This window comes from Parus major, chromosome Z (genome assembly GCF_001522545.3).
Source record: "Parus major isolate Abel chromosome Z, Parus_major1.1, whole genome shotgun sequence".
NCBI lineage: Eukaryota > Metazoa > Chordata > Aves > Passeriformes > Paridae > Parus > Parus major.
Window position 1 is genome coordinate 9,598,785 of NC_031799.1, and position 23,297 is coordinate 9,622,081.

The window sequence follows — 23,297 nt, forward strand, 5'->3', positions numbered from 1 at the left end:
TACTAGTGAGAAACCAGATACACACACTCCCTCCTCTCCCCTACCCTTTCCACAATAGCCTCAGTTCCACATGTTTCTGTGTAATTATCCACCTCCCAGAGTCTCTCCAAACACTTCCAGTGCTCAATTCCAGCACATTTACAAACACTTCTGACTCTGCTGCATCTTTCACCCCAAATGCACAGGCACATATGTTTTATTCCTGTAGCTGTGCTGCCTCCTTGCCTGTGCACCTCATCTTGTTCATTATACAATTTAAACTTCTCTCCCAATATCTTTGACCCTGGCCACAGAAACTAGCTCTCCACAAAAGTATTAGAATGCATCTTCAAAGCTCTGTTCCATTACACACAGTTCTCACCAAATCCCAGCACCCTCACTGTACAGACTTTTTTCCTAATACCTTATCTAAACATGCTCATTTTCCCTTGTCCTATTATTTCATGCTTTCATCTAAAGTTCCTCTCCAGTTCTCTTGTAGTCCCTTTAGGCACTGAAGGGTTCCATAAGATCTCCCTGGAACCTTCTCTTCTCTAGGCTGAACAATCCTAATTCTCTCAGCCTTTCTTTCTCTCCTTTCATAGGAGAGAAGCTCCATCCCTCTGATCATTTTCAGTGCCCTCCTCTGTGCTGGCTCCAGCAGGTCCCTGTCCCTCCTGTGCAGGGACCCCAGCTCTGGATGCTCCAGCTGGGTCTCAGCAGAGCAGAGCAGAGGGGCAGAATCCCCTCCCTCCCCTGCTGCCCATGGGGCTTCTGGATGCAGCCCAGGACACGTTTGGCTCTCTGGGCTGTGAGTGCCATGGCCAGGACAAGTTGCCCATACCATATTAACTACACACACAAGGGACAGAAGTAATGGTTAATGCATTCAGATTTTAAAAGATGGTGAAAAGGTTTATGGTAAGGTAATAATTTGTGTAAGATGTTAGTACTTCTGCAAAAGGTTATCTGAATGTTTTTCTCAGACTGAAAAATGCATAGTGCTATACTCAGTGAGGTACAGTCTAGTAACAAACCTTATTTAAAAACCTGCAAGAACAAACAAGATTGCAGTTTGAACACATTCCATTTTTCGTGAATGTAAGATGATGCAATTACATCATCAAAATACACAGTATTTCCTGAGACAGATTAAATTACTTAAATTCAAGCTTTGGCCTTTTTCCTACAAAGCATGAGTTACCAGAAATCACATAAAAGGTAATTATTTTTAGCTCTTAAGATTCATTGTGGATTTGACAGTGCATTCTAGACAAAATCCTCAGTGTGAAACTCAAATACCTCATACTAAAAGTGGAGTGCAGCTCTTTTCATCTCAAGAGGTGAGGTCAAAGTGTTTCATGACAGCAAAATAGTTGGAAAGTTTCAGGAGAAAGAAGTCTGAAAGCCTGGAGCATATTTTCACATGGCTCCCATTTTATTTCTTTCTAAAGGAGAGAATTTCAGCAGCTTTGTGTGTTTTGAGATGTGATTAGTGTGTAACAAAACCTAGAGCAAAAATTAATTAGTATTTAGTCTCTACTCTTGACAGAGCCCGAAGACTAAAAGATTGGCCACAGAAGACTGAAAAATCTTCCCCACAAACTTCATTCCAGCTAGTGTATTCCAACTAACACTTAAGACTCCACTCCTTCAAAAGTAATTCTCAGGTACTGTGGCAGCTTAGCAGGAGACGGTTAAGTCAAAGAACTACAAACCTTCATTCACATCCCAGACAGAAGCACAGTCTTCAGTTATATATTTTTAAATCTGTTTTTAACCACCCTCAAAATCAAGACACCAATCAAGAAAATTACTGCACTCAGGAGACACAGCACATCATTGTTACTTTGCTTTAAAGTCTGACTTACCTATCAAAAACAGCTGTTTAAATCTCGTGTATGCAGTCTGGATATCTTGCAGAGATGGAAGGCTGCTTGACAAGTCATCCAGCTTCAGGAGCTCATAGGGAGGTTTGCTAATTGTCTTATAGATTCTAAATAAAACCATCAAGAAATTAAAGCCTTCTGCTTCACAAGTCAAATAATGCATCAACTATTAACACTGAAGACAAAGTTAATAGGCATGATTTGTCGAAGAGTTGTAATACCAGAAGACAGACACTCCCGAAAGCTAGTGACCTCCATAAATTTTTAGGTACTGTCTGGAAGCTTGCCTGCAGGCTTATAACAAGATTTGATGCTTCTAACATGACATAAATAAACTCATACTCGTGCCTATCTGTGCAGTTATGAATATTACAAGCACTAGTTGATTTTCACTACTGTTTCTTTAGTATTTTTTTCACTGGGCACACCAAAATCACTTTACTAGAAGACTGCTAGAGCTGTATCCTGAAAGAAGAGATAAATAGAAACATCCAAACCTCTTAGCTGCCAGGTCTTCATCTAATGAATCACACGACTAAAGGAAACTATTTGGATTAAAACAAGACAATGTATCTTTTGCATTTGTATAATTTCTTTTTAATTTGTATCATTTCCCTATATATCTACTGGTTTTTTTCCTTTGAAGGAGAGGAAAAAATACCAGGCCAGATGGTGCTTTGGCTTGGACCCAGAACATTCCCTCTCATTCAGGTTCCAGAGCTCAGATGAACATCAGCTTAGTAACTAAGTCCACTGTCACATTGGCCTCTTTATTATCAAGACTTGGGAAAAGTTGCTCTGGCTCATATTTCAGAAGTGAGGCCTTGTGGGAACTTTTCCAGGCAGGATAGAGTGTTTTGCTTCCTGCAGGCTGTAGCACAGAAACCTGCTTTAGTTGAGAACTACAGGAGTCCACATCAGAAACACGGGTTACCAGACCTACTGGAAGATGCATCAGATCAGAGCAGTGAGGGAAAGCAATTGCTGGCCAAATACAATACTTCTTCCACACAAAGCAGTGAAGAACTTACACTGGGAGATCAGGCTTGAACAGCTGTTTTAAAAAGATAAGCTGCTAATTGTAAATATCTGCTCTGTGCCCGAGTTCAGACTATTACTATAATGGCACTTTAACACACCCTGATGGCCAATTTGTAGATATACTTCAGACTCCAGAGATTAAACACCAGTACTGCACAGCACTGCCCCAAGTTCAATTGGCCAGAGAGAAGGGATCAAATTATCAGAGAATACTTTGTTACAGCTTACTGCTAGTTTTATTTACTTTCACACCATGAAACAGCATTAAAGACAGTTCTAAGTGACATAATCTTTCCCATTTCAGGGTAGAAATATTAGAGCATCTGCAGGAAAGGCCACAACTCTCCTATGCAAGTATAATTAATTTTATAAACAAAAGCAGTTTTAAGAGTCAAATCAAGTTGTTTTCTGTTACTTCTGTGTGATTAACAGGTCTCCATCTATGAGAAGCAAGGAGCCAATGTTCAATGTACAGACTGTATAATGAGTCTGATCTAACAGGTGGCTTCTGAGAGAGAAGTTCTGCCCAGGACAAACAACAGGTTAAAAAAAAAAAAGCCAAAACAGAAGGGCAAAAAGTCATTGCCACAACAGTCAGACAGCTATCCTCCTACCCTTAAGTTAAACTTGTTATTTTTCAAACTGCTGAGCTAATTCAGCTCACTACCCCATCTGAAAAAGTGCTGTCTGCCTCACATCTGAAGGCTGCAGTACTGAATTGCTTAGGCTGTCTCAGACATTTTAGATCACCTTATCTCAAGCTATTTAAGAACATGAACCTAGCTCTCAAAAGGTAGCAGAGTCTTAAAAACTCAGGTTGTGAATGCAAGTTTAGAGATGGAGTCCACATTTCTCTTACATGCAAAACAATTAAGCCACTAAACCCTACAAGCTTTGCTGCTGCTTTACCTAAATAACACACTGCAGTTTGTACAGATTTCTCAGAAATCTATCTGTATGTATTTCCACAGAAAAAGCCTTCAGTGAAGTTCCAACCCTGCACAAGTGACCAGTGCCATTGGGTCAAGGGCTTAAACACGTTCCACTACAGCAAACTACTTTTAGATATAGTACTTGTTTCCTGATGTGTGAAAGCTTAAAAGATATAGCATATATGGAAAAAGAGAAGCAAGGTCCATACCAAGCAAAGTGTTGTGGACAGAATAGCTATTACTGACCCATCCAAGAAGGCTTTTTGCATTTGTGAAGTGCTGTCATCCTGTTCTTTGGGAAATGCAGACATTTTGAGAAGAGCAGCACCGTTATGGCAAGACCAACACCAAATCTGCAGAAAGACATTTACCAGGTGAGAAAAATTAAAAAATTGCCCTATACGATGTGACAATACATATTCAAGTGATTGAGTGATTTCAAAATTTCTCTGTGCTTTTGCTTCACTGAATTTTTAGTGTATTTAACTACACCATCAATAGAAGCAAACTCCTACACCTGCACCAGAATTACGTGCCTGAGTATGCTATGTTATCACTTCCAAGTTTTTAAGTTAGGCTTTACACAGGCACAGGGAAATAAAAAAAGTCAGATTATGCCAAAACATTACTTTCTCAGCTTCCCTCACTGGTAAAAAAAATACATTGATCAAAAAGTCTGTGGACAAATTATGTTGGAATATATGCCACAGAAAGATAGAACTTGTAAGTAACTTATATACATATATATATATATATTATCCATCGGTTTCTCCATGGCAGGTTTTTCTAAGAGTTTAGCATTGAGATAACTCACAGCAGATGCACTGATATTCTTCCATTTAAACTATGCATAAAGAGTAATCTAGGCATATGAAATACAGTATTAAACACTCCACAGATGAATCAGATTGCATGACCTCAGTATTTCTTGTGTAAATCAGTCCTCAAAACTTCTCACTTCCCTTTACACATAATTTCCTCATTCAAACTCCTTCAAGCTCTCAAGATGATCTGTAAACTTGCTTTGAAGGAAGGAGTAAGAACCATATTCATCAGGCATATTACACAAATGAAATCAGGAAGCTGAAGTTCTGCTACCAATTTACAGTAACCAAGAAGTGCACCTCAGGATACAGAAACCTCACAATCATCAGGAGTGGAAAAAATTACTATACTGTCCTTCCATTGCCTTCTGAAAACTATTTAATATGTCCCAGCTATCTTGATACTAACTTCACAGACAGTGAATAATTACAAGAGTTCTACAAGGCCTCTGAACAGTGGAGGGCTACAGATGTTGTCATCTATATGGACATCTGTAAGGCCTTTAACATGGTTACCCACAGCATCCTCAAAACTGGGGAGATAGATTTGATGCATGTTGTTCAGGGATGAGGAACTGGTAGAATGGTCACATCCAGAGAGTAGTGCTGAAAGTCCCAACATCCAGATGGAGATTCGTGATGAGTGGTGTCCCTCAGGGGTCTGCATTAGGGCCAGGACTATTAAATACCTTCAACAATGACACAGTCAGTGAGATCAAGTGCACCCTCAGAGAATTCAAGACGACACCAAGCTGAGATGGTTTGACAGGACACCATCCAGAGGGACCTGGACAACCTTGAGGAGCAGCCCATGGGAACATCATGAGGTTGAACAAGGCCAAGTGCTGGTGCTGCACCTGGGTGAGAGCAGCCCCCGGTATCAGCACAGGCTGGGCATGAACAGACCCAGAGCAGCCCTGCCCAGAAGGACCTGGGGGTGTTGTGGGTGAGAGGCTGGACATGCCCCAGCCATGGCACTCACAGCCCAGAGAGCCAAACGTGTCCTGGGCTGCATCCAGAGCCCCGTGGGCAGCAGGGGAGGGAGGGGATTCTGCCCCTCTGCTCTGCTCTGCTGAGACCCAGCTGGAGCATCCAGAGCTGGGGTCCCTGCACAGGAGGGACAGGGACCTGCTGGAGCCAGCACAGAGGAGGGATAAAAAGATGGCCACAGAGCTGGAGCACCTCTCCTGTGAGGATACACTGAAGAGTTGGGATTGCTCAGCCTGGAGAAAGCTTTGGGGAGACCTTTCTGTAGCATTTCATTACTTAAAGGGGGCTTATAAGAAAAATGGGGAAAGACTTTTTAATAGGTCTTGCTGTGACAGGACAAGGGGTAGTGGTTTGAAACTAAAAGAAGGTAGATTTAGAACAACATCTACAGAAAAAAGTTTTTACAAGGAGGGTGATGGAACCCTGGATGGAACAGGATGCTCACAAAGGTGGTACATGCTCCAGAAACATTCAAGGCCAGGTCAGACAGGGCTCTGCACAACCTGATCTAGGAGAAGATGCCTTGGTTCATTCCAGAGAGGGATTAGACCAGATGTTGTTTAAACGTCAAACTATTCTACAGTTCTGTAAACACAACATAGAATAAAAAATCCCAAACGCTTCTGTTTCTATGTAAGAGCCAGTGTAATAGGCCTCTGAGAAAAACTGAGCCAAACTGCTTTGACCTTTAGGCAGGACAGTACAGCCTAATCTCCTCCATGGACTAACTCAAGAGCACAAAATGAACATGCTTTTCCTTGGCAAATTTAATGGACACACAGCAACTAAGTTAAGACCTCACAAGTGGGATTACCTTGCTCCTTTGTTTCCATCTTCTCTGTTTCTTGAACTACAAGGCAGGAAGCCAAATCCAGCTCGCTACAGGCTGCAACCAGTATATTTAACTTCATTTTCTGTTGGTCTTGTAGAACTAGTTTTTCAGTTGAGCTACCTGACTTTGTAAAAACGCTACATTATCACGGTCATAGCACTTAGCAGAACCCAAGCCAGGTAACTGGAGGTGTTCAGCTACACCTTACATGCACCATCTTCACCTCAATACCCTTGAATTACTGAGGATAATATCATTTCAAGGCCTACATCTTGCCCCAGCCAGATGCCACTAGGCACAGTCTGATGAAAAACAGGCTGATGGACACACAGGCTAGTAATATATGTAGGCTGTAAGACATTAGTAAATGGGAACTGTGAAGAGTAAATATAAATTTTGCTGTTATGCTATGTATATATGTCATATATATGTTTTGCTACATGTTACACTGTTCAAGCACTTCTCATTCCAACATCTGTTTCCCTTCTGTAGGTGACCAGGTATACATGTAAACTGTTAAGAACAAGTTCTGAGAACAATATGCACTAACATTTGCAATGTTAATTGAAATTCTGCCACCTCAGTAAGAGTCTTACGCTCAACCACGCACATACTTACAGGAATTCCTCGGCCTTCATACTTCAAGATACTCTCTTCAGAAATGCATATAGGAACAACAAAATACAAAGGCAGCCTAAGACAACAAAGAAGAGTTTTTTGGTCTCAAAAACTGAAAAAAACAACAATCTTCAAGCTCCTTTTAATGATGATGAGTTTTCTAGCTCAAATTCTAATTACATATTCACCTTGCTGCAATAATCTTCTCTACTAGATAATTCTATTCTAAATTATATAATTATATAATTCTAAAATTCTATTGTTCTCAAACCTGTCCCTTTATTTTCAGCTGAATAAGGCTTTTCTCCCAACCCTGAGGTCTTACATATTTTCACTGCAACACTCCCCTGCCTTTGCAAAGATGCAGTTAAGTGTAACCTCTAACATTGATGGCTAAGACCACCTTGGTTCTCTCATGCTTTCTTGTTTCAAAATATACTCTTGAAGTATTAAGTGACCGGTTCTGTTTCCATGCCTGTTTAGCAGTTCACTCCTAACTCAGGAATGTCATTTAATATATCAAGGATTTCCAGCATCAACCAATACTATTTATGTTTAAAACCCAGAGAAGCAATGAAGTTGAGTACTTAAAACTCAATTTGGGTCTCCCAAGACAGAGTTCTAGAATAAGTAGTTAAGACACTGAAATACTAGTTTCCAAGGTCTGTGAAATCTTTCAAGATTTGACTATGAAACAACAGCAGAAGTATACAATGCCTTGTATACATCCTGAGGGCTCACCAATAAATGCTACTCAGCTAATCTGGTGGCCAAGCTCAGCTGAACCTTCCCCTAATGGCAACACAACTTCCACCAGAATATTTTTCAAATTACTTTAAACTGGTTACTTTTTCCCCACCCAGTCCCATCCCAACTGAAACAGTGGAAAATTTCCAGTGCACATAACTTGAAATTTTACCACAGTAAAAGACTGAGAAGGTGTCATCCTAATGAATATGATAATAGTGTAGGACTCAGCCATATATATTTTCTATTCTCCACTCCTAGATACACTTGAAGCTTGATTAGACCAAGCTCTTCAGTAGTTTGAACCTAATGTTGAAGTTAACCCTGCTTGAACTAGGGGCTGTGCAGGATCACCTCCTGAGATTACAAACCAAACTATTCCATAAATAAAAATGGAAACCAAATCTTAAAAAATGTTGTAAAAAAACTTATCATTCCCAGCATCAAAGTTACACTGATTTTCACAAGTCCAAAATTCATTATTAACTAGGGCAAACTTACTTTTCAGAGACTCTGTAGCCTTCATTGGTGGTCACTGCTTTATATTTCACGTTCCCTTTGGTCCGCTCCAACTCATCACGCCAGTCCTCGAGGGTCTCAAACATCACAGTTTGGTTTCTCCCATCTGTCAGACATCAATAATGTGAACTTTCCAGACTGTCAGGGACTCTAACACAAACCTGTTAACCGCTTAAGGCAAGCAAGCAGAACCTCTTGTGTACAGGAAGCCTTGAGTCAAAGACAAAATATCTTTGTACACCACCTGCTTCTGTCTGATCTTTAACAATGGCAATATTCTGTCAAATACTGCTGTGACTAACAACTCCAGGAACAGTTTCTCCTGCAGAAGCTAATTAGTTGTTATAGACCTTCCATACAGTTGGGGCTGTGTTCACATACAGCCTAAAATGCAGGATACTATGCAACAAATATTTTATACTAATGCAGCTGACTGGTATCCAAACCTGTAGTTTAAATGCAGAATTAACAATCATACCAAAAACCCTTCTACAAAAATTTCAGATATTGCATTTCATTTAAGGTTTGTTTTTATCTCATAAATAGTTTTGCATTGAATAAAACATTTCAGGCACTCAGTAAGAGCAATTCAGTCTCAATACTTTCAGCTGAGAGTCTTCCCTGTAATTCTACTTAGCCACCTCAGAAACAGTTAAGCCAGCAGCTTAATTTAGCCTCAAATCTTGTATAACAACCATATAATTTATGGAGTAATGTCAATTGTTTTAAACACACATCCTAATTAAGCAACATTCTACAACTTCTGCTAATACTGAATTACCAAAGAGCACTATAATTTCCATGGAAGATACAATGGCAATTTGAAACTTTCCACTGTAAGAAGATAAGGTAGATGAAAAATTTACAGCTTGGAACAGAACATTATTGATGAGCTCTTGGAGACAAGATTTTAGAGGTATCAGACTGTGAGAGGCCTAAAAAACAATTTCTACAGTCTACATAGCTTAGCCTGTAATAATTTTAAGAATTCTATAAAGAATAGACACCTAGCCACTTAATACTGAAAACAGCTATTAAAACAGGAAGGAATTGTGGGACAGCATTACAATGTCACTTTAAAGAGTGAGCTTCTCTCAGGCTCAGTCTCTGCCTGGAAAAGCTTGCAGTCCTCCCATTGTTTAGAGCTGAAATAGAACACCAGTTTCAGGTGAAGCCTGCAGGAACTACCTGAGCCAGCAACGTGCCTTTCCTTGTAAACAGTGTTTCTGGGCTGCTTCAGCAAAGCCACTGTGTACCAGCTGAGTGAAGCCACCACTGCTCTCAGCTGAAGGACTGTGCCCAGTGCTGGGCTCCCCCGTGAAGGCTCCTGACCTGGCCCAGTAAAGGCCCTCTGTGATCATTAAAGGACCCAAAGCACCTGGTATGAGGAGAGACAGAGCTGGGATCGTTCAGGAAAGAGGGCTCAGCAGGAGCCAATCTCCCTGTGTGGATAAACACGAGGTGGAACAGGGGAGGGCAGTACAGAAGATGGATCCAGAGTCAGTGACTTGAGAAGAAGCAGTTATGCACAAGCTGAACTACAGCAAATCCCACTGTTACACAACAGTAACATTTTTCACTATGAGGAGGGTCAAACAATGAAACTGACTGCCCAGAAAGGCTGTGGAGTCTCAATACTTGAAGATATTCAAAACCCAACTGGACATTACTAAGCTTGATGCAGTTAACCCTACCCTGGGGAGGGGCATATGGACAAGAACATGACTAATTTCCAGAGGCCTCTTCTAACCTCAGCAATCCTGAAATTCCTTGACATATTTTGGTAAGTGTTTAACACCTTGCACACATCAAAACCTCCCTCAGTGAAAGGAATTGGTGTTTCTGGTGCACTAAGGATCAGGTTCCTAATTCAAAACAGCACTATTATTTCAGCTAAGGTCTGAATTATAGAATGCTAGAAAGTGCACTGACAATTTTTTATCCTGAATTTTGTAGCCTAATGTGTTATTTGGCCAATTTTGATCAAGTGGGAAGATTATGTAATAGGTCAGATATAAGAGGAAGTCATATGCTTTGCAAACCTATGCTTTTTTTTGCAATTGCCTGGAAGAAGCATATTGCTTGCAAATAAGAGCAAAAGGGGAAATACTTTCTCATAGGATGCCACTGCAAATGCAGTAATTTCAGAATTAGGAACAGGAAGTCTGGTTCACAGCAGTAATACAGAAAAACCACACTGTTAAAACAAGCAAAGTATTTTTGAGATGAACCACATGAAAAGCATTTGCACATTTTAGTCACAGTAAATTTTCAATCCAGGGATGCTACTCCTGCTTGGAAAATTTCTGTGCAACTTCCTGAAGGACACCAAAACCAACAGGAGACAATTAAGAGGTTTTTAGCAACATGCCAAACAATTTACAACAAAAGAATGATTTTTCCTTTGAGGCTACCTGCCAGCAGGACAGAGCCATAAGCTGAGCACAAACTCAACTATGGACCTCCCAGACTGCTTAATGAACTAACTATTAGACAAACAGATAAAAAAACCCCACATTTACCTGTGTTGTTTGGAGCAGCTGATGCATAAGAGAACAGAAACAAACGTTTAAGCAGCTTAGGAGTCTGGCTATGATGAACTATACCACTGACGATCTAAAAAAGGACCAAAAATTAACACACACAAGACTGTCAGTGAAAAAAAATGCCTTTTTCTTTTTACCAACCCCTCCATCCAAGTTTTAAACAAAACTGATAAATTCTATCTCCAATAGCTGAAACCTGACTTCTAGGAAGGTTCCTCTGTTGTCTGCAAGACACTGTACCTACTTTGTAGTAGTATTATATATAATACTACTAAGTAGTATTGTATATGTTCAACCTCCAGAATTACTCTTATTTAAATAAAGTTAGTTGACTCTTAGTTTGGAGTTCAGACTAACTTGCCAAAGTAACACTATATTGAAGTCTAAAATATAATGAATGACGTGTCACAAACAGCACAGCTTTACAGCTTGCCTGAGCTGGAGCTAATTTACTGTAACACCCCCAAATTCCAGTTTTCTTTAAAAAGACACTGCTATCTTTTAACTGCTATGCAGAATGAAATACTTAATGAAATCAGTCTTTTACTTTGTGTCTTAGCTGGAAATGATCAGGAAACACTTCCAAGTTTCAGGGATATCTCAGAGTGAATTTCATCCTTCTCTCCCTCACAACACCCAACACCCAAATTGGTTAAAAATGGTTAAAAATAGAAAAGCAAATCAAGTTACTATACATACTCTTTTCACTTCCTCTTCTTTTGTGTATCTCAGGCAGAAGTTAAATACTCTAAGGTCTTTACAGTAGATAATTAACTTCTCTGGGTATTTTTTAAGCTGCCCTGTTAGAAGTTTCTTTTTCTCATCATAAACTGCAAAATTAAAAAGCAAAGTAAATATCAAAAAGGTACTTGTATGTTGATAAAGTTGTCCCTGGCTGACTTTCCAGAATCCTCAAGAAACTAATTCAAGCCCAAGTTTTCTCAAGACAAAACAAGCATCCTAAAACACAGGCTAGCACGCTCTTGTGCTGATACTCAACCTTTTCATTTAAAACCCATCAAATTACTTCATACAAGGTAAAGGCAAATTTGCAGCAAACCAGCTGCTCAGTGGTTATATCTGTTCACATTCTGACTGCACACTAAGTTTAAAGTTTCAAGATACATAAAGAACAATTTAGTAGTTTTACCCAAGGGGAAGTCCCCAAACATCTGAGATCATTCTAAGTTCCTTAAAAATATTTTTCTAAATCACCATGAAGTCTCCAAGGCAAACCTCTGCTCATTTCTCTTTGAGGATGTACCATTTCACAATTTCAAGTGCTGCCAGCTGGGCCACTGTACATAAAACTAAAGTGTTTCAATCATCTGCACTGGTCTGTCCCAGTTCACAACTTCACAAATCCACATTACCACATATAAATACTCTGAATACCCACAACTAGTCCAAGAACAGAATTCTCAATAAAGCCTTCCCCTACTGAAAATCATCAGCCCCATTCTAATTTATCTTTTTTAGCAATACTGGCACATCTCTAAGCCCTGATGCAAAGCACTCGAGATTTAGTTGGCAATTAAAACCTCCTTTTCTATCTCCTTTAATAAGCTGAAGACATCATGAATCTCATAAAACAAAGTTCCCTTAGACAAACAAAAAGAATTGTTTGAGAATTTAGTATTTGTACTGCTATTGCACAAATGAAGTGAATACATCCATATTTATAGAAATAGTTGATACACTGGAAGATCCTTGTCTTTTTAATTTAGGGACTTTTCACAGTACACTCTCTGCTTTGAGCCACTGCATTCTGAAGAATCATTTTGTCTGTTCCAGCAGACAATTAATCAAATTAATTTAATAAAATAAATTAACTTAACAAGCTTGAGGGGTAAGACTGAGTTCTGATAAATTTCTTATCTGTCATTTCATCATTAAATATAACTGCAGCTGCTTTTTAAAAATCTAATGTTTTTTGAAAAAAGGATGTACATGTACAAGGAGCACCAGCATTCTAAGACCCTAAGATGTAGAAAGCTGACTTACCTCCATATATTTGATCTACGCATTGCAGAGTTATGTCATTTTCTCCTACGATCTTATTCTTAAATTGTGGCTCCTAGAAACATTAAAAAAAATCGTAGAAATGTCACATTACAGTACCACCTTTTGTAAGTAAAGTAAAGGCTTTCCATACATTCTTTTCATATCAGTATTACTTCTTATTCTTATAAGCTGTGTAAGGCAGGACACAGAAGAACAGTTATTAAAATACAGACAGATGGAAGTTACACACACAGTATAGCTTTATTTAAATCTCAGCCATGCTTGAAATGTGTCCCTTTATAGGACTTTTGTTTTGGGTTCTTTTCCCTTTGAACTGAAGATTGATGAGACGGGAGGCGAGTTTTTTCTCTCGTTCGTTCTCAGTTGTTTATTTTTTCTTATCAGCATTACAAGGTACAAGGAGCTATGTGCACTATGATAGTAAAAGGGTAAAATGGCTAACAAAGATCTTCTTCAAGGTCTTTTATATGTCCATTTACCCAATTAACAGGTGCCAACTAAGTTATTTTTATTAGTGACCCAATGACCCAACACCTTTGTGCTGCACTGCGGCATTTTCTACCCAATCACCTACTACTACCCAAAAACCTCTAGGAAAGAACATGAAGAAGAAAGAAGAAGGACAAGAGACAACACCCTAAATCCTCCATCTTGTCCCCTGCTCTCTAAACTACCTTAAACTCTAAACCTCCACCCATTCACCCAGTGATTCAAGAAACTTTCTAATCTACACATTTACACTTTTCTTATTTAACTTTAGCATTTGTTCTCATGTATCACGATGAAAACATGCCCATGAATTTCATATTATATAAAATTCAGTGTTTCTTTGAATTCTAAAACCAAATATTAAAAACAAGGGCACACACACTGTATCTCAGACTCCAACAGAAATGTAGATACAGTTTTTACTTTTCAAATAGCTTCAAAACATACATTTCTATTGAGAGTCATTTTTCAAACTAGAGTCACTGCTGTAAACAGGAAATACAGTTACTTCATGTAATCCAAGCTCTTTTATGACAAGCTTCCTTGCTATGGGAACCTGGCAGGAAATAAAAAGCCAACAAGTATCTCAAGAACATTCCAACATTAAAGCCGGATTTATCACTGGGTAAAGTGAAGACACACACACAACCCAATTACTTTATCTATTGTGCAGATAAACTTGAAGTGATTTGGAGTTCCCTTCACTTCTACCATTACATGAGTTCAGTTAAAAATGGCATTTTAGTGATACCACAATGAAACACTATTATTTTCAATACCATTACCAAACAGTGGATGTATACTACATTAGGAAATTATATTTTACTGTCAACAGAGTTAGCCTTATTCAAGTTACTTCCAGGTCTGCAGTACTCTGAAGCAGGTAGCTAATACTGAACTTTTTTTAAAAGAAGTATAGTTGACTTGGCATGTTACGAACCCAAGGTACAAAGCCAGCAGGGAACAGAAATTAGCATGGTCATTACCAACTTTCCACAGATCACCTGAGATTTACATCAAAAGATTCTGCAGCTTTGTCTTCATCAGTTCCAGAAGGTCCAATAGTCTTTACTTGACTACAGAAGCCTTAGTTTAGTGTTTAAACTTTGTGAAATTTTACCCCAAGAAACTTCTGACTACAATCAACATTTGTCAAATGATATTATTCTCATTGTCAAGATCACCTTGAACTTGGGAGGCATTAAACTCTCTTTTCACTTCTAACACCTAAATAAACTATTTTAATACTTATGTTTATCAAAAGCACTGTGGCAGTACCACTCTCCTCTGACAGCTCAATTTGAGCACCTAAACCAAAGGAAAAAGATTAAAATAATTTTTAAGATTTGGGGAGTTTTTAGCATTTTCATTGTTTGCAAGCTCAACAGCACTAGGCTTTAAAATCTTTTCAGTAAACACAGGACTTTGAATGAAATAATTCACAGCTTTACTGAGCCACATAATTTTTCAGAGCATTTCCGCTGAGTATTAGCTTACTCAGTCTTGTACAGCCTGAAATGATTCTGCAGATGTAGCCCAAAGTCAAATCAGGCAGATGTTATCCATCATCAGAGACATTCACACTTCCACAAATGCTACCAAGACAAAGAGCCAGAAATCTGCTTTAAACAAACTTTTGATTAGTTTTCAAAACAATGGGTTCTTTTAACTTAAGCTTCACCAACTTACAAAATATAAAAATAGTTATAAACCATGTCTAATGTAAGTGTCCACATAAATGCTTGCATTGCCTTTGCTTAAAATAGTCATTAGAGCTTGAGGAAGGATCAAGCAGATGCAGATTGATTCAAGTTATTCTGCACCCATTAGGAAATTTTATACATTTATGTTCATTCTGCGTCTTTACGTAAGGGAAAGCCATGATTATTTATACAGAGCCTGTTTAGTCATAATTAGAAGACTTGTTTTCTCACATTATCATCTGAAGCAGAATCATCATCAAGGAAAGAAATCTTAAAGTTTGTGCACACGAGTTTCCCATAAGTGCCACGATTTGACCCATCTTCTTGCATATACTTGTACACTGTGCTGGCTTCACAAAGCAGAAGTTCACCTGTAGAGAGGAAACACAGACTTGCAACATTCACTGACATTCACAATTGAATAATTTCAATTGTCATCTCAAACATAGCAATAACTTCCTGACAGTTTCTCAGAACTGTATGCCTAAAGATAGTTCATCACAGTTACACAAAGACACTACAAGGAAGCTCCTGGAATCAGCACATTGAGAGCCTTCCAGGTTAATAACATTATCCCAGAAGGCCTGAACTGCAGATGTTGGGGAGTTCTGTTAACCAGAGGTACGATGCCAGGAGAAGAGCAATCATTTGAGCCTGTACTTGGAAAAAATACAAAATCCAGCAAGAGCCATTTATGTTGTCAGTAAACAAGTTGAAAAATATTCTAACCTTCCTTACTGTTAAACTTTAAGAATGCTGAAACATTGAATTAGTTATTTCAGGTTCAACACAGTTATTTTTTTCATAGCTTTGTGTTAGAACCCTCAGGAACTGAACTTCAAATTTAAGAAAGAAAAGTTTTAACAGATGTGATCAGACATCTTGGTCCTTCCTTAAAGTGTAGGAAACCAAGAAGAAGAATACGAGTTTATAGTAAATTTTTACATATATTTTGTCTTTCCTTATCTTGGAAAATACTTGTAAAAAAAAATTATCGTATATTACAAAAGAAAACTTAAACAGTAAATGAAACATTGGAAGGCCCAAGTAACTCCCAGCAGAGGCAAAAGCCACTAGAAGGTAAATTTCCTCTAGTTCTTATCTTCACTTCCAAACAAACAAAACCCACCCAACTTTAACTTCTAAGAAACAGGGCAAACTCAAGTATTGACAGTTCTCCACATGCAGCTTACCTGAGGACACTGTACTCTGTAAAAAATTTGTTTTTATAGAGGTTTTAATATCCCAAGCAGATGAGATTCTAAAAACATTGTAACCTGCATGGGTTTTTAAACCAAACCATGTATTTTACTACTTGTCACACTGATGTCACAAGAGTGTTTGCTGCAGACATGGAAATATTTAAGTATTGTTCATTAATCACTGATTTTTATTACTTAAGTCTAGTAACATACAACAGTTACCTGGTAATAAGCGAGGATTTACTTCCTTTTCTATGGGTTCCTTTATATGTATTTCCTAAAGAGAGAAAGTCTAATTATTACTTTGCAAAGATCATACCTTCAACACATGCTGTAAAGAACGACACCCTCCCAACTTTAATTCCTCATATTCTGGCAAGTAAAAATTAAAGAGAAAAGCCTCCTAAATGAAAAGAGGCAATTTGATTGCATCTGCAATTTGATCTTTTGACTTAATGTCAGAAATCTATTTGCCAAGTAATTGTTTTGACATCCAGTGTCAGTTACATGCATTTGTGAACACACAAAAAAATGCACCATTTGAGTGACAGAAATAAAACATTACCAATATTTTCTAAGTTCTCTCAACACACCTAAATGGATAAACTTAAGCATAAACTTAGTACTACAGCACCATCTCCCAGCTTGTTCATAAGCTTTTCCATGAATGACTTGATACATGTCTAATGTATCCTCCAATTTTTCAAGTTTCATCCATGACTTCCTGTTTCTGATTTTTTACATGTATTATTTCAAAGTACAAAGTACAAAAGTTTCTTAAACAGCACTAACATGACTATATGGAAATGTATTCCAGGATCTTGGAGCTAAGAGGTAAAACCTGGTGACAGGATATCCTTCAGTTTTGACCCAAATTGCACAAGACAAACATATTAAATTCTGTGTCACTTATTCTAGTCTTTAGCCACTGACAGTCGGCCTAAAATCTCCACCAAAAGACTGTTAAACTAGAGGAGATGCTACACCCTTCCTGCTCAGCCTGTTCAGAACTTCCTCCTCCAAGTCCAAATCACTTTGCATGCATTGGAGTCTTTCTGGAAAGCCATTAGATAACTGGAAACCCCCCCCTGAGTGCACAGCAGTAAGCAAGCTAATTTTAGTTCATCACCAGCATCCAGAGTCAGCTACTGCAATTCAAGGCAAGCAATCAGAAGAAGATATAAGCAATAATAATTTTGCTGGATTAAATACAGAGAAACAAAAGCCCCTGAGAATACAAAAATAAACAGCCTCTGCCATTCATATAAACACTTGCCCTCCACACCCGGAAGATCTAGAACTTAGTTTGAAGGTTGCACAGCAAAGCTAAGACCAGCAGGAAACCACGTCATGAGAACAGCAGAGATGTTTAAGATAGGACAAAAAGAGAAAAAGGTTATAAAATTAAAGTGGTAGCAGTGTGAAGAAAGAAATCCATAACTACAGCTGACAACTAAGAGAGAAAACAAATCCCAGTTTGCTGCCTTTGTCTTCTAAGTGTGGGTGCTGTAGAAGTAATACTTGAAGTTCAGGCTTGTCAGCTAAAAAGTTAGCTAAAATGTTACTATGACTTAAGCTGAGTACTCAGCCATTCAGAGGAGAAATATATACACCTTTTCTTCCCCCAGTGTTGTCTCCTCACCAGTGGCAGCTTTAAGCTAATGTTTGGGTTTACAAGTGTCTTTAACAGCTCTGCCTTACACAGTTACTCTTTGTGTACAACTACATACAATACTTCTCAGAAAACTACATGCCAACAATCACTTCCACAGAACAGTAAAGCAGTTATACTAGCCAGGTGCTTTCCCAGCACCTCTGATTTTGGGAGATGCCATAAAAAATATACTGCCTCTGCACACACACTGTTTGTACTTACTGCCATGAGTACCAGTCTATGCTGGTGTTGGCAGAACCGAACTGAAGAAAAAAAAAAAAAATCGACCCCAAAGAAGTTCTTTGAGCTCACACACATCTGTTAAAATGCAATGAAGCTTTTATAATGGGTTTCAACAGCAAATAATCTTGAACAAGTAGTTAGGGTTTTGGTTACAAGTTAAAATTGGTTATCTTCTGAATGGAGTTAGAAGTTTAATCAAATTGCATCACAGCAAATTAGAGACCACAAAGACTGAGATTACCTCATAAAATCCAGTTTCACTTTGTTGGAAAAAGGCTACAGCCACTGCAGTGTAGTATAGTGTAGGCACTGTAAGTGCTTATGATAGGTAGAATTCCTATAACATTCAACAGATCTCAAGAGTTAAGCCTCCAGAAGAGTTCTATGTGAAATTCAACATTTACATTCCCACAATAAATTAATAAACATATTAAAGATGGTTTTGATACATATATGCTAGAGATAGCTAGACCTCAAGCCATGAGTGCCGCTGAAGAATCCATGACGCTGCACTTACTTTCCTAGGGTGGGCATTAAAAAACATTAGATTTTACATACATTTTGTATGTACTCTTTTCAGTGAGAAGGTAAAGGCCTGCAAAGAAAAATTAACTCACCATGAATTAGTTCAAGTTGTGTAGGAACTCACATGTAAATTCAGCTGCCATCTCCACTCTGTTTCAACTTCGTTTTTATAATATATATAAGTTTTGGGACAACACAGATCTTACCACTAACTGAAGAGCCTGCTGACACTTCAATTCATACTGCTCAATGCCCCTTTAATCAGTCACAAGTTGACAGTCACTCACCCACTACTTTATCCCTGGGTTTGTCTGACAACACAGTGAGGTAATTTGGTTTGTAAAATCAGCTGGGAAGTATGTACTTGTCCTACATTTGGTTTTATTGTTAGTGCCTATTGTTAGCAGAAGTGGCTCATCAACAGGTCAGATGAGCACAGAAACAAAAGAAAGGGAAGAAGCAGAAGTAAGTCTGCCCCCTTCTGCAAGCTACTGAATACATTTGGACCTCAAATCTTCACCCTCTGACAATTTTGAAGCTAAGCATGCAAGTACTTTCCACCTGTGACCACTGGAAGCTATGCAAACCTCTAGACAGACAGTTTTTCATCTGTATCTCTCCCCTCTTCTGAATGCCCCAAGCAGCATTTTGTCACTTCTTAAGATAAAACTTGGGAAGCCCTACTACCAGCCAGGGATTAAAAGCAGTCACCCATAGGGCACCACGCAAATGAGAAAAATTAACTTTGTTTCTGTAATTTCTGAGGCAAGGATTTCAACTCAGCTGAAGGTTTTAGAAACTTCTTTCTAAGTGATGATTCTCACCTGTGCAATTACCTTGTGCTACATTCCTTCTTCCAGGCTCTCAAACCGTGGTAAGAAATATAGCATGCTCTTTAATTATCAGTTTTAACAGAGAGTACCAAATTATGCCAAAACTTCAAGCTAACATGTCACACCAAATTAATTCATAGTACATCCTCCTTCTTGCTAACAGAAAACTAAAAGCTGTCTTCCCTAAGGAAAGTTCTCTTCCTGTTTTTTACCGAAATACAAGGAACAACTGCACAGTTTGCAATATCCAGGGACTACAGTCAGCTCTCCTCCAAAAAAAAAAAAAAGTATTTAAAAGGATTAAAATATTTTCCTCAAGTCTGTCTAGGGAGACAAGTCTTCCCCAGTCGCTGAAGGCCATGAGTGAGGCAACAAAGTTTAGGGCAACAAGGTCAAGTAGGAGCTATGTTATATTAACAGGGTCCTAAGGTTGGAGCAGGAAAGGAATTCCAAATGACTTCTGCTTTGCGTCCTACAGTGTCACCACAACTTGAGAGCAATTCCTCTCACTCCACAGGAGGGTAAACAACTGTGTACTGGAAACATGTAACAAGAGAAAAACATTCCCTTCATGCCAGAATCCAACTCTTGATAGAGAATCTGTCATAACTGACATACAGATACATATACGTGCCTGCTGATACTGCTCATCTCCCCCAGCAGAGACACCATGCATACAGTCTGCTGCTGCAAATTGTAAACTCTAAACCTAGCTTATCCCACAGTAATGCTTCCACTGATCCACAGCTGAACATTTGTGCAACATGTAATTCCAAGAATGAAAAATAAGACTTTTACTAAACATGCTGAGAAAACGTTTGAAAGATTCAAATAAAGAAGGAACAAGTTATCACTTCCAAGGTATCAAGGCTACTGGCTGAAACAGCTGACAGCTTTCAAAGCTGAGAGCAAACAGTGCTGCAAGAACACTGAACACATTGATGTTTTTATATAGTTTTCCACAAGTAAATTCTGTGCAGGGAAGTTCAACATCTTGCTGAAATTTGCTATGAACATCTGTTTTTTTCATATTTACTTCACTAAAAGAGGGGTGAGATAAAGATAAGTGTATACTTAAGAAAGTTATCAGCTGTGAAAGACAAGCTGTGTACTGAAATACTTGCAAATTAGTTGTGGTGCTCCAACAGGTTAATACAGTGCTCCTGAGTAAAATACACTTTTGTGGAACAGTTCCACTGAAATTACATGCTAAAGAGGAAACACCCGCACAAATGCTGAGTATCTACTTTGCATCCAGAAACAAACCACATTATATACCTGCTGCTTTCTGAAGGACTCCTTTCTGGTCAAACAAAAAGCCTAATCCCACATTGTATGCCATACAACCCAGAGCATATACTTACTACACTTTAATAACATTGCTGAGAATAATCTCCTGCTGTTTCTTTTCCTTCCTTTCACAGCTCCATTATCCAGAAGAGTCTATTAGATCATAGCATGTGTTTTCCCTATCCGTTTCATCTCTTATCCCTTCCTCTTTCCTTACATTGTCCTGTCCATCTCCTCTGACATCAATGTCTGTTTTTGACCATGTCAGCCCAGCTGTCCACTTCACCAACTCCTATTCCTTATTCCACCCTTCAACTCCACCACTCCAATTTTGAAGGAGGAACATACTTTTTAAAGACTGATTGCCACAGAACACACAATATCGTACCAAGATTTACAGGCAAGAAGTATTCACGGTGGTTATGAGCTAACAAGAGAGCAGGATCTGAGAGACAAAGCACACAAGGTACGAAAGTTACCCTCAGCAGTTTGTGGAGTATCCCAGATTCCAGAGGCAAGCAGCATGAAGCAGAACAACATCTTCCATAGTTTAAAGGTTAACACAGGAAAAAACATCCCTTAATAATGAGGGATGTTGGAAGGATTTAGCTTTAAAGAATGCATGGAAAAATACCAACTTTAAGCTTGAAATCAAATTTGCAATTTAATTTTTTGTGCAAATTAGGATTTTAGGAAAATACGATCTAGCTTGTTTGACCTGTAAAAAACTTCAGTTTTCAAAGTTTGAAATAGTTAGAAATCAAGAAGTAATTCTCTGGTTCTTGTTTCACTGTTTCCACAGATATATATTCTGTGATCTGAAATGTCAAAACATTGACTTTATACCCTAGTATTCACCCCACTTCCTGCAGTGTAGCCAAGTCTGTCCTGAGGGGAAGTGTGTCATTAATATCAACATCCTACGGTCTCACTCTCAACAGACCACTGATTGATTTGCAGTTCCATAAAGCAGAGCCTAACTAGGTTATATTTAGTCAGATGTTAAAAACGCTGGTTTTCCAGACATTCTGGGGTTTCACAGCAGAAATTAGTTCTGTTCCTTTAATAAACAGCATTTTCTTTTCACTCCTTGCTTCCATCTGGTCATTTAATAACAGGAATAGGGTTCCTGTTTCTTTTCATGTTCAAATTAGCACACACAGCAGCTTAAAGCTGACTTAATTTTATTTTTCAAAATATTGCCTCCTGTGTCCCGCAGGTATCTCTAGACAGACTAAACAAGGTGGGGCCAAATCAAAACTCAGCTCTGCCTGTTAAGTTCCCTACTGCAGGGATCTGCTAACCTGGAAGCAGCAGTTTAAGGCCTGCTTCCTGCTTTAAAACAGCTTCCCAAGCAAACCAGGACAAGACCACAGAAGCTGGAGGCTGCAAGCAAGGGAAGGCAAAGTGAACTCTATTGCTCTGTACGACATAGTGGTTGATTGGAAATCTTGCCTCAGGCTCAAGTATAAAGCCATTCAAGGCAAGGCTCTGCAAATTCATGGAGAAGTCTACCATTAACTCCAATCCTACACAGCTGAAATCTCAAGCTCATGAAATCCCTGAACTGCTCTGTCCCACCTTCTGACATGGCCTGCCAGAGGAAGCATCCCACCTGCTGCCAGTACTTCTTCCTCGAGCACCTGCAAGTTAAAATGCCTGATGTAAGCTCCCAGATGACCAAACTATGTTCCACATAAAAGGAATTAGAATTTCCACTGTTTTATCAGTCTAATTCCTTTTAAAAGTCAACTAGATGAAAGTTAACTTATACAGGAAACCTGTGTTCAGGAAGTTGTTTTTCTTGGGTGCACACAGCTCTGTGAGAGATGCTCACTTCTGCTTACTTTAGGATATTTAAGCAACATGCTTGTTCTAGACACCAAAATGGCCTCAGGTTTCATCACGTATCTAAAATTTTGGTTTTAATCCTCATACAAGCCACTCAAGTGTTCTGTTTCCTGTGTAACCATTAAGGCAGACATAGGCTGTCAACAGCAGAGTCAAGCTTGCTTCACTTGCTAATCACATCAGATCTCAGTTTCACTGTGTCTTTGAAGGTGCGAAAGGTGCCACTCTGTGGCAGAAGTCATATCTATAACACCAAGTTCCTTCTTCAAAAATGCATGAAATTCTTAAATTTAAGTGAAAGACAGTGAGGCTTAAAAGCAGCAAGAGCACATAAAGAGTTAATGACTGCAATGTCTACTTAATCAGGATATTTCATAAAGAACCTCATCTTCCAGTATTAAATACTTTAGTTATTCTTCCTGCAGCCATCAGGATCATATTTGAAGCATTACATCACTGCACTTAAAATCAAATTAAAGTACTCTTTATTATTTGGTGTCTTGTTGCAATATGTATATATTTACTTGAGCTCTTTACAACTAGCTATTTTTTCCAACAAGTTTTA

At 38.7% G+C, this 23,297-nt stretch overlaps 1 protein-coding gene across 1 annotated transcript in view; it reads right to left on the bottom strand.

The window, feature by feature from the left end:
• MTMR12 (myotubularin related protein 12) overlaps positions 1 to 23,297 on the bottom strand; it is a 33,737-nt gene that overhangs the window by 9,139 nt on the left and 1,301 nt on the right. The window contains exons 2-10 of the mRNA XM_015615071.3: positions 16,559 to 16,613; positions 15,366 to 15,505; positions 12,922 to 12,994; positions 11,617 to 11,747; positions 10,894 to 10,987; positions 8,354 to 8,477; positions 7,106 to 7,181; positions 4,088 to 4,194; positions 1,851 to 1,975 (exon numbers count right to left, since the gene is read on the bottom strand). Coding sequence (XP_015470557.1) covers positions 1,851 to 1,975; positions 4,088 to 4,194; positions 7,106 to 7,181; positions 8,354 to 8,477; positions 10,894 to 10,987; positions 11,617 to 11,747; positions 12,922 to 12,994; positions 15,366 to 15,505; positions 16,559 to 16,613 — 925 coding nt within the window. The remainder of the gene's footprint in view (positions 1 to 1,850; positions 1,976 to 4,087; positions 4,195 to 7,105; positions 7,182 to 8,353; positions 8,478 to 10,893; positions 10,988 to 11,616; positions 11,748 to 12,921; positions 12,995 to 15,365; positions 15,506 to 16,558; positions 16,614 to 23,297) is intronic.